This window comes from Microtus oregoni, unplaced genomic scaffold (assembly GCF_018167655.1).
Source record: "Microtus oregoni isolate MIOR12 unplaced genomic scaffold, Mior012 000073F_000, whole genome shotgun sequence".
In the NCBI taxonomy this organism is placed as follows: Eukaryota; Metazoa; Chordata; class Mammalia; order Rodentia; family Cricetidae; genus Microtus; species Microtus oregoni.
Genome location: NW_024543980.1, coordinates 1,594,852 through 1,609,616, shown reverse-complemented (window position 1 = coordinate 1,609,616; position 14,765 = coordinate 1,594,852). Strand labels below are relative to the sequence as shown.

At 35.9% G+C, this 14,765-nt stretch overlaps 1 protein-coding gene across 1 annotated transcript in view; it reads right to left on the bottom strand.

The window, feature by feature from the left end:
• Positions 1–482: 482 nt before the first annotated feature.
• LOC121441037 (amine oxidase [flavin-containing] A-like) overlaps positions 483–14,765 on the bottom strand; it is a 59,994-nt gene continuing 45,711 nt past the window's right edge. The window contains exons 9-15 of the mRNA XM_041642176.1: positions 13,932–14,028; positions 9,442–9,495; positions 6,091–6,148; positions 4,641–4,738; positions 3,707–3,818; positions 2,736–2,798; positions 483–2,536 (exon numbers count right to left, since the gene is read on the bottom strand). Of these exons, the coding sequence (XP_041498110.1) occupies positions 2,396–2,536; positions 2,736–2,798; positions 3,707–3,818; positions 4,641–4,738; positions 6,091–6,148; positions 9,442–9,495; positions 13,932–14,028 (623 nt within the window). The 3' untranslated portion in view covers positions 483–2,395. The remainder of the gene's footprint in view (positions 2,537–2,735; positions 2,799–3,706; positions 3,819–4,640; positions 4,739–6,090; positions 6,149–9,441; positions 9,496–13,931; positions 14,029–14,765) is intronic.

The following is a 14,765-nucleotide window of genomic DNA, read 5'->3' as shown; positions in this document are numbered from 1 at the left end:
CAGATTTCTTATTTTTTTAAAGTGAGAGACTTGTGAACAATTTGGTCAAGCGAACCAAACCATTAGCAACAGTTTTTAATTTTTGATGACCAGAAGTCGTCAAAAGGAATTTGTACCTTTCTGAGTGACACACAACTCATAGGTCATCTACTCTCTACTTCTCTATAAGGTCTCATGATAATCTTTGCCCAGATAGGGAAACTGAGGCAGAGAATCCCAGTGACCTGCTCTAGGCATCATAAACTAATTAGGTGAGAAACCACAAATAGTAGGTAGAACACACAACTGTGGCCCAGTCAGATCAACTATAATATTATAGCATTTGATCTACTCCTGGGCTTGAAGACAAAATCCAGTGTTGAGAATCTGAAGTCTCAATATCAAATGCTTTTTAGAAGTTCATCCTCTATACATTTCTGGCCATGGGAACCCATTTGAACCTTCTGATAGAACTATCAGCCAAAAAGAGAAGTCTATCTGAATGAAGGTGGCATCACATTTTATTAACAACAAAACCCAGTACCATACAGACAAAATCTTACTTCAGTGTCAAATCATATACATAGACAAACACTCACATGTAGCACTGGGGCCAACTTTGGACATGGAACATTGGGCACCAAGTTCACAACCATCAAGCAAAATAAAGTTCACGGTCTTTCAGTAAAGTTTAACTTTTTTCATCATAATGAGTCCATATTTAACAGCTGTGACAAAAAGGTGTACTTCTTATATCTAATTCTCATCCTAACTATTAAAAAGGCCAACTGGTATTCAGAACTGTGAAGGGGATTAGGATTATCAACCTCTTAAAATGACTTTTTTTTTCTCTGTCATAGAAAAAAGATCTATGATATATCTTTGTGGTAGACAACCTCACGTATGGTGTTTCTCAACTCTCATTACATATCAAAGCACATCTGTACTAGAAATCATTTTAATACCCAAGCTGTAGCTTAATAGGATTGATATAATTAGGATGGATTAATTGGATTTCTAAGAAGCAGAAGAGGGTAAACTGCAAACTCAGGAGATTTTCAACGTTCAATAGTTCAATGCTAATAATCTGAATACCGTTAGAACCATTGCCAGTTCAGCTGTTTAAATCATTTCTCAAGGTGTGTCAGGGCTGAGTTAATCAGTAAGTTAATACGCACAACTCTAACAGATTAGTGATGAGAATTCTCACTGCAGTTTGATATGAATCCAGGCAACTCCTTATGTACTGGAGTATAAGACATCACTGAATCTTTTAAGTTAGTTAAAATGCTTTTGAATTACAAGATAAAGCAGGGCAGAAAAACTAGATCTTTGCTCTTAGAATGGGCAAAACTTTAAAGATCTCAAGTCCTCATATCATCATCCAGAGGCTTAAGTTTGTATTTAGGACAAATCTAGTGTAATAAACTTGGGTTGACTGGCATGTGCTAGCAATCTTTCAATTTTTCTTAAATAAAAAATATGTTTATATTTTTTTTAAAAGAGGAAGGGCTTTGTGGTTGAAACCTTTGGAAAGTGTTTTTTTTTTTTCTTTTAATTAACAGGTTTTATTTCAAATGGAAAAGAGAATAGACAGGTACCATTCCAGGCTCACAATACTTCTAAGATCAAGAACTCAGTCTGGGTATATAAAATCATTTAATTTAATGGTTGTCATAAAACCTAATAATTAAAACAAGTAATGTTATCAGATTGAGCCTTAATTTTATTTCTGTATTTGACTGTCTCAATAAATAACAATAGAGAAAATTTTATGTGTCCTTTGGTACTTGAGAGAAAATGGCATACTAATATTTAACCACATTGAAGACACAGGTGGTTTAGGGATCCAATTCTATGAAAAAATGCTACTTTCTTTAAATCAGCACAGAATGTTAGTTACAAGGGCCAATTCATATTTAGATACAGTCCAGAAAAGAAAGTACCTATGGTAGTTTGTCTCACATGGAACTGGTCAGTGAGGATACCTAGAGAACATTTCAGCCACCATTTTATTCTGCACATTTGGGTAGCTACATGAAAATCACAATAAGTCAAATGTTTTATTTCTGAAACCATCAACTATTTCGCGTTAAAGGCAAGAAAAACAGAACCCAGAAATTATTCCTCACAATTATTTCACCTTTCTGAAATCAAATACTCACAGGATTTTATTCTACCAGCAAACACAAATTAGTGTAATAAACAGAATGAAACTTAATCTTACTAAAATTAGCTAGGTGATTCTTTGGATTGTTATCACTTTACAATGACTGAGATTAAACTGAGGAGGGTTAAATCAAGTGCACTTAAATGGCCCAGTGACACAGGCTGTAATTCATCCACATTTTCTTTTTGATGGTGATGGTGCTAAGGATGGTCAAGCAGGGGGCCTGAGGGTGAAAAAAATTCAGGATCACGGCAGCAGTTTAAACTTGTACAATACAAAGCAGAGAAGAGCCACAGAGGTGGAAAAACCAGTGATCTTTAGTAGACCAGGCACGGAAGGCAGGTTCCTTTCCAAGAAGGTGTGGGTAATTTCAAATGCTGGAACATCCTAGATGAATGAACATAGATCATTAACAGAAATTCTTGCATAGCTAGAAGAAACAAAGTCTATATGTAATAGTGTGCATTTCTATACCCAAGACAGTTACATCTATAATAAAGGCTGAAAGAAGGGCAATGCAATTTTTTTTTTTTTTTTTTTTTTTTGCCTTGTAGCTTGTCTATAGAGATGGAGTAGCCAAACTTACCTTAGAGTCAGGTTCTTGAACCCATATGTCTTTCTTGGCAACTTTTCCGAGAGCATTCAAGACCTGAAAGAGAAGTGACTATGGTATTATAATGTGACATTATATATTTTTGATAGACTCAAAACATATTAAACATTGATAAACACACAGGTGGGTGTCGAAGAAATCCATACATAATTATCAGTGTCTATCAGTGTCAAGAAATAGATGGATGAATGGATAATGAAAATTTGTTATTCACATACAATGGAACATTATTCAGCCTTAAATAAGAATGAAATGTTATCAGTCTTACAACATGGATGAGCTTAAATAACAATACAACCTTAAATGAAATCTGTCATTCCTAGAAATACAAAAAGTACATGCTATCCATTATATGCAGAAGCCAAATAAAGTGGATCTTATAGAAGTAGAAAAAAGAACAGAGGCCACCAGAAGTTAAGAAAGGCAACAGGGAGTAAGACTACTGAGAGTGAATAATAGGTATCAAAATATAGTTCAAAGGGAAGAACAAATTCTAACATTCTATAGCAATATAGGGTCACTATGGATAATCACAATTTACTATATAGTTTCAAAGAGCTAGAAGAAAGGATTTTGAACGATTCAAAGAAACGATACATGTTTGATATGAAGGAGATGCTAATTATCTTGATTTGATTGTTGCATATTATTCATAGGCATCAAAATATCAATGTGTACTCCACAAATATGCACAAGAAATACAAATAGCATGTATACATGTCGATAAAATAGCCCAAGCATCTAATTTGTTGTAGTATATCCATATAAACATAAAACAAACAACAAGAAAGACAAGATGACAAGAACGCTGTCACAGGGCTAGGCTACAGCTCATTGGTATACCCCATACCTCTCATGCATGATGCCTTCAATTCAATTCCCAGTACTGCTTCCTGAGATGTAATTACAACGAAAAAGAAGTGCACTTTAGATTCCTTCCTTACCTCTCTAGCTGCTCGTTCTCCAGCTTGGACTGCTCCTTCCATGTAGCCACTCCACTGTGTAGCTGTCTCTGTGCCTGCAAAGTAAATTCTGCCCACTGGCTGGCGAATCACCCTTCAAGGAAATAAAGAGGTCACACAGAGTTAAATGGAAATGTGCTGAGGGGAAATGAGCCAATCACTGTCTTCATCTAGTCCACAAAAGGAAGGGAGACCAATCAAGGAGAAAACACTCATGAGACTCAGCCCAAAGTAAAAGGCTACTCTTTGCTTTCTATACCTGTGCACAAGGATCTAAACTATCAAGTCTGGGAGAAGTAGACTGTAAATTTACTCATCACTAAAGGTGATGATGACATATTTTCAGCCAGCTAGTCAGCCTGTGAGAACATATGGGTACAGTACTCTTATGTAGCATCTCTTGAAACTGAGCAAGTAACCCTGAATCCTATGCCTACATGACAAAGAAATAACAATGTATATGAAACATGGTATTTCTAAGTAAGGGTAGACTCCCAGGCCATGTAGATCTCATCTCCTCCCATCTCAGCTGTATACACTTAGGAATTTTTCCTTTGAAGAATATATGATGCCTCTCTGTTGACAAGACAGATGTGTTGGACAAACACATCCATTGTCCTGTGGCTGGGTAACCCTGTGAAAATAAATGCTGAGGAGAATTCAAAGGGCTTCTCAAAGGACAATGTGGTTGTCTTCATCTCACAAGTGCTGCTGACATCTGACATCCTGCCTAGTACTCTGCTACAACTCTATGTGTTAACATCCATTTCTCTGGGGGCATCCATTGATTTACAAGCTGACTATTTATCGGGGATGTACAAATAAGAGTATTGCCTATTTCTACAAGTCTTATTGAACACAGCTTGTTTGAATGTGTGCCAGCCCTGTATGAGTTGGTGCAGTGATGGGGCAGTACCTTCCATACTGGGTCATGATGCCGGGAGGGAAGTAGGCTGTGTAGCAACCTCCAGAGTACTGCTCTTCACACCAGTTCTTCTCTTCATAATGGACTGGCTGTAGTTCAATGAGAAGAAAATTACAAAAGGAAATAAAAGTTGAATTGTTACCTGCCAACAGTGAAGGCCTTGTGTATGTTACATTAACAAAACAGCTTATATTTAAAGCATAAAGTGGTAATGGGACTCTGTGGAGTGTATGTGCCAGGCCCTGAGTTTGAGCCCCAGCACAATGAAAATAAATAAGAAAATTAGAAAGAAAAAGAAAGTGGGAAGAAGGAGGAGGGGAAGAGAGAAAAACTTCAGTCCAGGAATAAAACTGAGTGGTAAATCACTTTCATAACATGCACAAGATCCCAAGTTTAATTCCCAGCACTGCAAGACAAAAAAAAGAGTACATTGTAAAATAAAAACACAGATTTTCTTAACATCTTGCCTAAGGTAGTCAAAACGTAGCCCAATAATTGGTAGCAAGGATGCTCTCATCCATGCAGATAGTAGAATGTAAAGCTAAGCCTTCAGGAAACACTACTAACAATTAGCTTTTGGAAAGGTCTTCTCCAAATTCTGGAGTGTTTAAGAAAGTGGACTTTACTTTCCAATCTACTCAGGCATCACTAATAATGGCAGGGTGGGAGGGAGCAAGTAAAAGATGAGCACAAAACATTATTTCATATCGCTTTGCTAAACTGGAAAAGTACATGATAAAAATACTGCTCAAAGGACACAAAATGAAAGTACTCCTTGGGGAGCACTTTTTTCCCCATGACTCCCCTATCACATTCTAAATGTTTAGTATTTGCACAGTTTAAACAATAATCCACAGAAAAAAAAGTCCTCAGCTATTGGTAGGCTCTTCAGAAGCCGTTTCCTTCTCACTACTTTCAGAAGCAGTATAAAAAAAAAATCTCGGAGTGCCAAATGAGGTATGAATTGATTCTCCACGTGGAGAAATGAATAAGTATATCTTTGACCAGGGCAAACATTGAGCCTGGTGTGTAAAATATATATCACAAAGCCTTCAGCAACACATGGTGACATATCTGGGGTTTTTATTTAATAGCAAGCACTTGACAATGACAGAAGCACAGGATCTCTGTTTTGCAGACTAATCTCAATGATCCGTGACATAGTGATTGTAGCCCCACGTCTCTTACTACAGTTGAATGTCTATTGTGCAGTGAATATTTAAAAAGCCCAAAGGAATGTCATATCACAAGTTCTATGTACCTGACACTAGTTTTTAATACTTTTGGATTACTGAAATTAATTCTCTAAATTAAACACACCTATTTCTATTTGCCGCTTAAGACTTAGAAGAAACCAGAACTTGCTTTAATTTACCACTTTGACCCAACAGAGCAAAGTCTGTTAAAGACTTAGATTACATGTAAGACCAGGGGTTCTTACATGTAAAGCTTCTTGAGATCCCAGAACTTTGGCATAGAGCTCACAGATTTTCCTCTTCCTATAGAGAAGAACAAAGGTATGTTAAATAAGTAATAACTGATGGGCGTAGTATAAACACATTAAGTTCTAGGGTACTTGATAGTGACTTCCTTGAAGAAAAAAATGAAACTTAATAGCCTTCTGTAACTATAAAACAAATAGTCAATTAATCCCTGTACTCAGCTTATATGTCTTAGTGTATTTCTGTATGCTGGTTAATATCATATGTCTCAGTACAATAATTTGAGGAAGCAACAGAATTTTCCTTTTTTAAAAGTCAAAGTCTTATTATGTATAGCCTGTAACTTGCTATGGAGATAAGGGTGGTTTCAAACTTGCTGTGATTCCCTTGTCTCAGCCTCTTGAGTGTTTGGATTATAGGTGTATTCTACCATGCCTAGCTAATCTCTTCTTGAAAGAAGATACAATTAAAACTCACAACTATTCCTGGTAAACTTTTTAAAAACCTAAGTTACTAAATCTACCCATCTTCTAAGTTAATGGCTCTATCTCAAGTATTGAGTATATATATATATATATATATATATATATATATATACATATATACACTACTGACATTTACTCTTTTTAAACATGTGAAAATGCATCTGAAATATTTGTTAAAGGCTAATGAACAAGCAGAAAATAATTTTTATGAAAATGAGGGAAAGGTGTAATTCAAACCCATAAAAAGCGTTAAGACCAGGTGAAAGAAATGGTTAAAAATATGTATGTGTGAGTGCACACATACATGCAAGAGCCAAGCTTACTAGTATTAAAGAACCAACTATAAAAATATACAAGTTTATATTTCCAATTACATTAGAAAATATTTTTAAAACATAACCCCAATTTCTCTAAATAGTGTGGAACAAAATTTAAGCTTATCACTCTTGATATCATTGTTTTTATACCATTGATATATATAACTCTTGGACTCCTATCATGTATGTACAGAAGGTTAAGTCGAGAAGAGGAGGTAGAATTATACATGCTATTTATTGGTATACTGTTTTTATGTAAGGTTTTAAAGGAGACAAATGTCTCTCATGAATGATGTCACATAATGTTAAGTGGATATGTTAATTCTAGGACTGTTAGAAAATGCTTGACTAAAAGCCCTAACATACAGGAAGAAGTCATAAGTTTACTTGCTTTCTCTGTCTAATCTAAATTCTCCATTTAAAAGATGAAGCTGAAGTTCAGTGAGCTTCAGATTCCTTTATTCAGTTGAGCAATGGGAATGCAAACCTTTACTATTCAGAGTATTCTGTCCATAGTAGGTGCTCAATATGTGTTGAGTCAAATTCTATGCCTAGTCCAGTATTTTATTGATGTAGGTGGGCCTTCTGTCTATGTGTTACTTTCATTGGTTAATAAAGAGACTGCCTTGGCCTTTTGATAGGGCAGAAAATTAGGTGGGTGGAGTAGACAGACCAGAATGCTGGGAAGAAGGGAAGTGAGGCAAACGCCATGGAGCCAGCCTCCAGGTCAGACATGCTGAATCTTTCCCAGTAAGCCACCACCTGGTGGTGCTACACAGATTATTAGAAATGGGTTAATCAAGATGTGAGAGTTAGCGAGTAAGAGGCTGAAACTAATGGGCCAAGCAGTGTTTAAATGAATACAATTTGTGTGTTGCTATTTCGGGTGTAAAGTAGCTGTGCGGGAGCTGGGTGGGATCGCAGCCTGCCAGCAGTTCCTTCTACATTGTATCCTCTTTTCTGTGCCACAAAGAGATTGCAGATTCTAACTTTATGAGAGATTATAAGCAGTAATTCAGACATTCAGAGTCAGTTAAGACTATTGCTAAGACAAATAAGAATATTGTCAATCAGTATTCTAAAAAGCTTGATGTGTTTAACTTATTTTCTTTACGTATAATAAAATCTTTACTAAATTAGAACTAAACCTAAAATTCAACCTTCATTGTAATTAACTTTTAATCATAAATAATAAAAACATAATAAAATAACATTTACTGTATTTCATATTATTATATGAGCCAAAGACAAGCTTGTATAAACACATCAGAGAATTATCTTTCCCATTCCCTTCCCTCATTTCAATTAAAACTTTTGAGAAGATATATGAAAGACAATAATGTTATACAGAAATAGGTTCTATGTATGTGTGACAGGGATGAAACACTGGGTTTCACACACAAAAAAGATGTGTTTTACCACTGAGATATATTCTCCACTCAGAGTAATGTATTTAGGTTAGTTTGTCCTTAAAAATAATAGAATATATTTTAAGCTGCAGCCAAATGAGGCCACCATGCACAACATTTTATAGTTGTATTAAACCACTAGCTTATCAAACTGTCTCCTCATAATCACTTGAGCAGGTAGTTAAAAAATACAAATTCTAAGTCTCTACTTCAGACCTACTGAATCATATTCTATAAGCCTCAAGAGATTAGACTTTCCAAATACTTTCTGTGAGAGTTAGGCACAGTCAGTTTTGAAAACTACTGTTCTTATCACTGATGTATTCAGTAAAGGTTTTGGCTTACAAAAACATTACAGTTCAGCCCGTATGTGGAATCATAACCAAATGTCTACCTCCAGTCTGGTATTTATTTTATTATTAATAGAAAGGAAATGCAGGAAATCCAACAGAAAATGTCAAGCTTACTGTGGTGGAATGAAAAAAAATGTGGATGTGTTATCCGCTTCTCTTGACTTTGTCACATGTTAGTGGCTAAGATCTGAATGTATGCAACCCTCCAAAATTCCTATGTTGGAGTTAGTAGGATGAATCAGTGAGTACACATGCTTGCTATATAATCCTGATGATTTGAGTTCAATTCCTGGAACCCATTTCAAGGTAGAAGAAAACTGATACCACAAAACTGTTCTCTGTTCTCCACTCATGTGTTATGGTATGCATGAGCCAACACATATATACATGCACATGTGCACGTGCGTGCACACACACACCACATTAAGTTTTTTCCTTGTTAGAACTTTATTACCAAAGTGATGGTATTCAAAGGGGGCGTGCTCTTCGGAAAAGTGGCTAAGCCATGAGGGCTCTATTACAGTATTCTGGCTACCTTCAATTATCTCACAGGAAAACCCCATCTCTTAACCACATAAAATGAACACAAATGTGCAAAATTAACACATGCACATAGACATTGACTTGACCAAGGAGAACATAGCAAAGTATTTAAAATGTTGAATTGTTGAGGTTGGAAATATTTGTAAATTATTGTGCTCTTCTTGCTATTGTTCTACTATTGTTGGTGCAACAAACAAAATGTAAAGGCAACATTTATTGATTTTTCAGATATAAATTGTTTACCTTATTTCTTTATTTAGTTTAGCAAGTCGATCAGCTTTCCGGGCAAGTATGAAGCTGGAGAAAGAAGCCACATTTGAATGGGCAGTTATAGTCATGATAAATACATACCACTATCTACTCAGCATTAATGAACTCTCCCAACCCTCCCCTTCCCCTACAGCAAATGCCATCCTGTCTTCAGGTTTCCTCTGCATCCAAAACTCTGCTAGACTGTGAGTTCCTAATTAACAGATAATTTCTTGCTCAGTATTTTACTTCTAAAATTTAACATCATATTTGATATTATAGGAAATTAGATGTTAGGCATATTAAGATTGCATTAGATGATTATCATGGCAATGACACTCAATAAAAACTAGACAATTATTAATATACACCTACCATAAATGCAATGATACACTCCTCACTCCCTGCCCAAATGCTCTTCAGAACCAGTAATTGGTGCCCTTAGCTCACATATTAAACCCTTCCCCAGCAATTATATTCACCAGCAGATAAGTTCCTTATACAATATCCTGCCCCTCCTAAGAGGCAATTGATAGCCAATGATTAAGTTGGCCCATTCCCTTGTCTAAGTTTGGAACAAGTGTGAAAGGTCATTCCAGCTTCCATATTTCTAGGGGCTGGCTGAGATCTTGGTTTAGACAGCACTGACATTCAACATTCTCTCTGATTCCTTCCCTTCCACAAAAGCAGTACTCCCTAAAGTTCACCCCAATAAGTCTCCTGTATCCATGTCTCTATCTCTAAGTCAGCTTTCTTGGAAAATGATTAAATAGAGCCTCCCAACAAACTAACTCAGTAAAGCTCAACTATAATCTATCTGGTCCCTTTAGTCAAATAGATCCTATATATTATGTCAATGATATTAACTGTACATACATTTTAAAGAATTCAATTGTGAGATGAAATCCTTATTTATACTATTAATAGAAATAGATATATTATAAAATCCAAGGGAGATGTGAAGACATAGCTCAGTGGTAAAGCACTTGATTAGTATATAGAAAGTTCTGGATCTATTTTCCAGTATCCACTACCAATCTAAATGAACTAGTGTAATGAAACTATTTCTTCACTAAAAATGGCTAAAATTTTACTTTTTTTCTAGAGAGATCAAATAGATAGATAGATCAAGGCTGAAAGGGGATATTTCCTTTTCTCCTCATCCCTGAATAGAAGTGTTCATCAATTTGACTAGCAACTCTTTTAAAACTGCTATTAGAACATGTTCATAGAAGCAAAGATACAAAGAATGTTAACACAGGATGGAGTTTCAGAGGCAGATGCATATTATTTAAATAAAGATACCAGCAAGAGGGGTACTAGAGGTGGGGATGGAGAATGGAAGAGAAGTATCTACGAAAACAAAGTATGGATGGAAATGCCACAATGAAATCCAGCATTTGTGTCTTAATATTTAAAAATGAATGAATTAAAATGATATTTGAACTAGTCAACATTATAGGATACAATAATTTTGCTTGAGTTATCACTTTTAGTTTTGACTCAAAATTAATGGATTTGGTTATATTTTAGGTTTGCGCAATAATCATTAAGTTTAGACTTGTATTTTAAAGAAAATTACCAAGATCTGATGAAAAATTAAATTATTAGTCAGCTGATTTTGTATGGTTGTGACTTCAAAGACAGTGCTGTTTATCAACTATAAAATCTTACTAGGAATACAATAATCACTTTAACTATGGACAAATACTGTTCAACTTTCTTTAGCCATTTACTGTGGAAATCAAACATGCTGGAGTTGCATTGAAGACATTTAATAGTTCTAAAGTACAGTTTCTAAAAGGTGATGGTTATTACAAACACAGTGCTAGTTAATTATTACCCTTGTTTTTGAGGCTCTTAGGGCCAGATGCAAAGACCAAAGTAGAAGTGATAATCTACAAGGTTTTCATTATCAGGAACAAAGTACAAAGTCGGATGTGCTGACATATGTCTGCAATCCCAGCATTTAGAAGGTGGAGGCCAGAGGATCAGGAGTTAAAGGTCAGTCTCAATTACAAACCAAGTTTGGCTATAGGAGAACCTGCCTCAAGAGAAAGGAAAGAAGAAAGGAGGGAGGGAGGGAGGGAGGAAAGGAGGGTTAGAGGAAGGAAGGAAAAAAGCACAAGCAATTGAACTGAGTCTGGCAGCACAGTCCTGCAATTGCAGCTACTCAGGATTCTGAAACAGGAAAGTTTAAAACCAGTTTTGCTGCAGAGTAATTTAGTGAGACCCTATATCAAAATAAATCACACAAAATAGTAGAAGACATTTGCCTAGCATGTACCAGACCCTAGGTTCAATATGCAGTGTTGTACATACAAAATAGGAGAGGGTGGAAGCTACTGACCTAATGTAACAAGAGTAGCTGTCAACAACAATAATGAAAGATGAAATATTTCTTCTCAATCCTCATATTGTTGTAACAATAACAACAAAAGAGATTTACAAAAGGAAAATGATATGCGAGACTTTGTTGACTCCCCCAAGGGAGGCTCTACCCCCTCTGAGGAGTGGTTTGGGGTGAGATGGGGGAAGAGGGGAGGGGGGGAGAAGGGGAGGGGGGGGAATTGGGGTTTGTATGTGAAATAAAAAAATTTTAAATAAAAAAAGAAAAGAAAAATATTCAAGTTTATTATCCTTCGCAGTGTTTGTCCTTTAGGAGACACACTGGCGGAAAGTATCCTAGAAGTGGCAAGTCTGGCTTATACTACATATATAACAAAGAACAACACATTTTAGAAACAAAGGAACAGAGTTTTAGGTTTGTGGAAATGCGAAATCATGAGAAGGCATGTACACTGGAAGCTCCTTTTGGAGGTCAGCTTGCAGATTCCTCTGGCTCTGCCTCCAAGCTAATAAAATGCTATTTACAGTAAAGGAGAACTTATCTCCTAACATAAGTGAGATGCAAGGGAGGACAAAGAAACCATCTACCTTTTAAAATCTCTGTTCTGCATTTTAAACAGAAGGAAGGAATGAGATCTCTTGCATCACAATTGTTTTCAGTGGTTCTTCATATTTGAAAAAAGTAATGTCTGGCCTCCCATAAACATAAAGTACCAGTTAAACTGGAGGAATAAATTCGGTGATCTACTGAACAGTAGGGTGGCCATAGTTAATATTAATTTATTATATATTTTAAAATAGCTAAACAAAGTTTTCAATGTTCTTATCATAAAAAAAATAACCATATGAGGTAAAGGAAATAATAACAAACCTGATTTGATCATTCCACAAAGTAGATATTATTAAAACATTTTTCACGCAGATATACATCTTTTAGCAATAAAATATAGTTAAAACAAAAAAATACATCATTTTAGGCATTTCCTAAATAATTCCAGCATACTTGGAAGAATGTCAACACATATGTCCCTGTTATAAAGCCAAGCAACTCCAGTGGAGCATAAGGGAAGGGCATCTGAAGTTCTTCCATCCATAACTGAACTATCACTGACTTTCTGAAACTCGTACCCTGATTTGCTTTTTGCTGCCTATAGAAATGCCAAGCTGGCAAAACTACCTGGATCCTGTCTTGCTCAGTGGGACTAAAAATGAACAGGATATATGGCTTTTTATGGTCATTATACTGTATGTTCCTGCCTGCCTCAGGAATTTAGTACTATTTCTTACATTACAACCAGAGGAGCGTTTAGTAACCATTTTATGAGTAACCCAGGCAGAACCTGCTTCTTAGGTTCCTTGGAACTTGGGTCTGACCCCTTTCTCTTTTAGCTTTTCCAAAATGGCATGATGCGATATTTATAAAGCTCAACCATCTCTTCAGCAAGGAGGCCTGCATTTCCCCAAATCAGAAACCATTGGTCTCTAAAAGTCATTTGACTATTATCAACTTGTGTTATTTTGTTATAGTGCAATAAAATTAAAGGCTTTCTATGTATATAGGATATTTTAGAAGGACAAAGGTAGGCAACTAGGAAGGTGTGTCTTCTCTCCTTAGCATTTCGTTTGTGAGGGCCCACTTCCTTCTCCAGAGCACTAGTTTCCAGACTGGTGAATTATCAGTGCACTTCTGAAGACAAAAGAAGTATTGCTGCTGAATGATAACTACAGGCCATCCACTTGTGGCCTGGGTTATATTGACACTGATACTTTGTATGCAACCAGTGTTTGGAAAGCAGATCAAGTACAGAGACACTGTAGTTGAAAGGTTTTATAGGGTAAAGTTGTTCTCTTTCCAAAATGACTGCAGACATCCTGTCTTTAGAAAACACTGACTATCATACAGCATGTAAGTTTTTATAGAGAATAGGTAGGTGAGTACAAGTTAAAAATGGTGTCAAATTTAGTAGTTTTCTGGCATTCTTGTGCCACACACAAAAACATTTCTATGGATATGCTAACACATGGAAACATGATATAGTTTATATGTATTATTGATTGAGTCTAATTATAAAGAAATATACTTTGCCAGCACCTATACAAACACAAATTAGAAACTGCACCCAGCTCTAACTTACCCCATGATGGCAGGCACTGATCCATCCGGTTTGGTGTCATCCAGAGTGATTGCAATTGGTGCGTCCTCATCTTCAATTATCATGCATCCACAATAGTCTTAAGCAGGAGAAAATTAATTAAGGAATTGAAATTAACATTGGAGATACACACATATAATGAATGTATATAAACTATTTTAGTAGAAGGAAGGAAAATTTTAAAGTACTACTATTAGCTCTAACTCTAGACCCTTGTATTTTAAAGACACACATGACTAGACAAGAACATCTATTCCTTATGTGGAAAATGGCCCATCTCTATCATTTTTTCCACAGAGGGCTATGACTCATGCATGGTAAAATGGTAAGATGGGGAAAATGGTAAAATAGCCCTGAATGCAGGAACAAATGGAGAAAAAGACAGAATGCGCTAGAAGGAATCACTTCCATTAACACCAGAAGTTGTGAAAAGAATTCTGTTGGATATGAGCAAGAACCATATCTGGAAAGTTCCTGTTTCCTAAACCCTGCCTCATTTAATATTCACAACACCATAATAAGCATTTATTACAAAGCCTTATAATCATTTTATGTTTAGAGACTGATGCCAATAAATTGGTGAAGTCCAGGAATAGTTGGTTTCATAGCAGCACTGTTTCCACAAGGTCCCGTGGTCTCATTCTGCTCATGAAGGATAAGCAGCAAGATAAATGCCAGGAGCTTGACAGTGGTGGACCCATAATTGATATTCCTATTGCATGCCCATCTTTTTCTCCCATTGTCAACAGTCACTCTTGAGGCCATTTTGTGAAATTTAGAGACAGATTTACAATTTCTCTACAAATTTTAAAACAT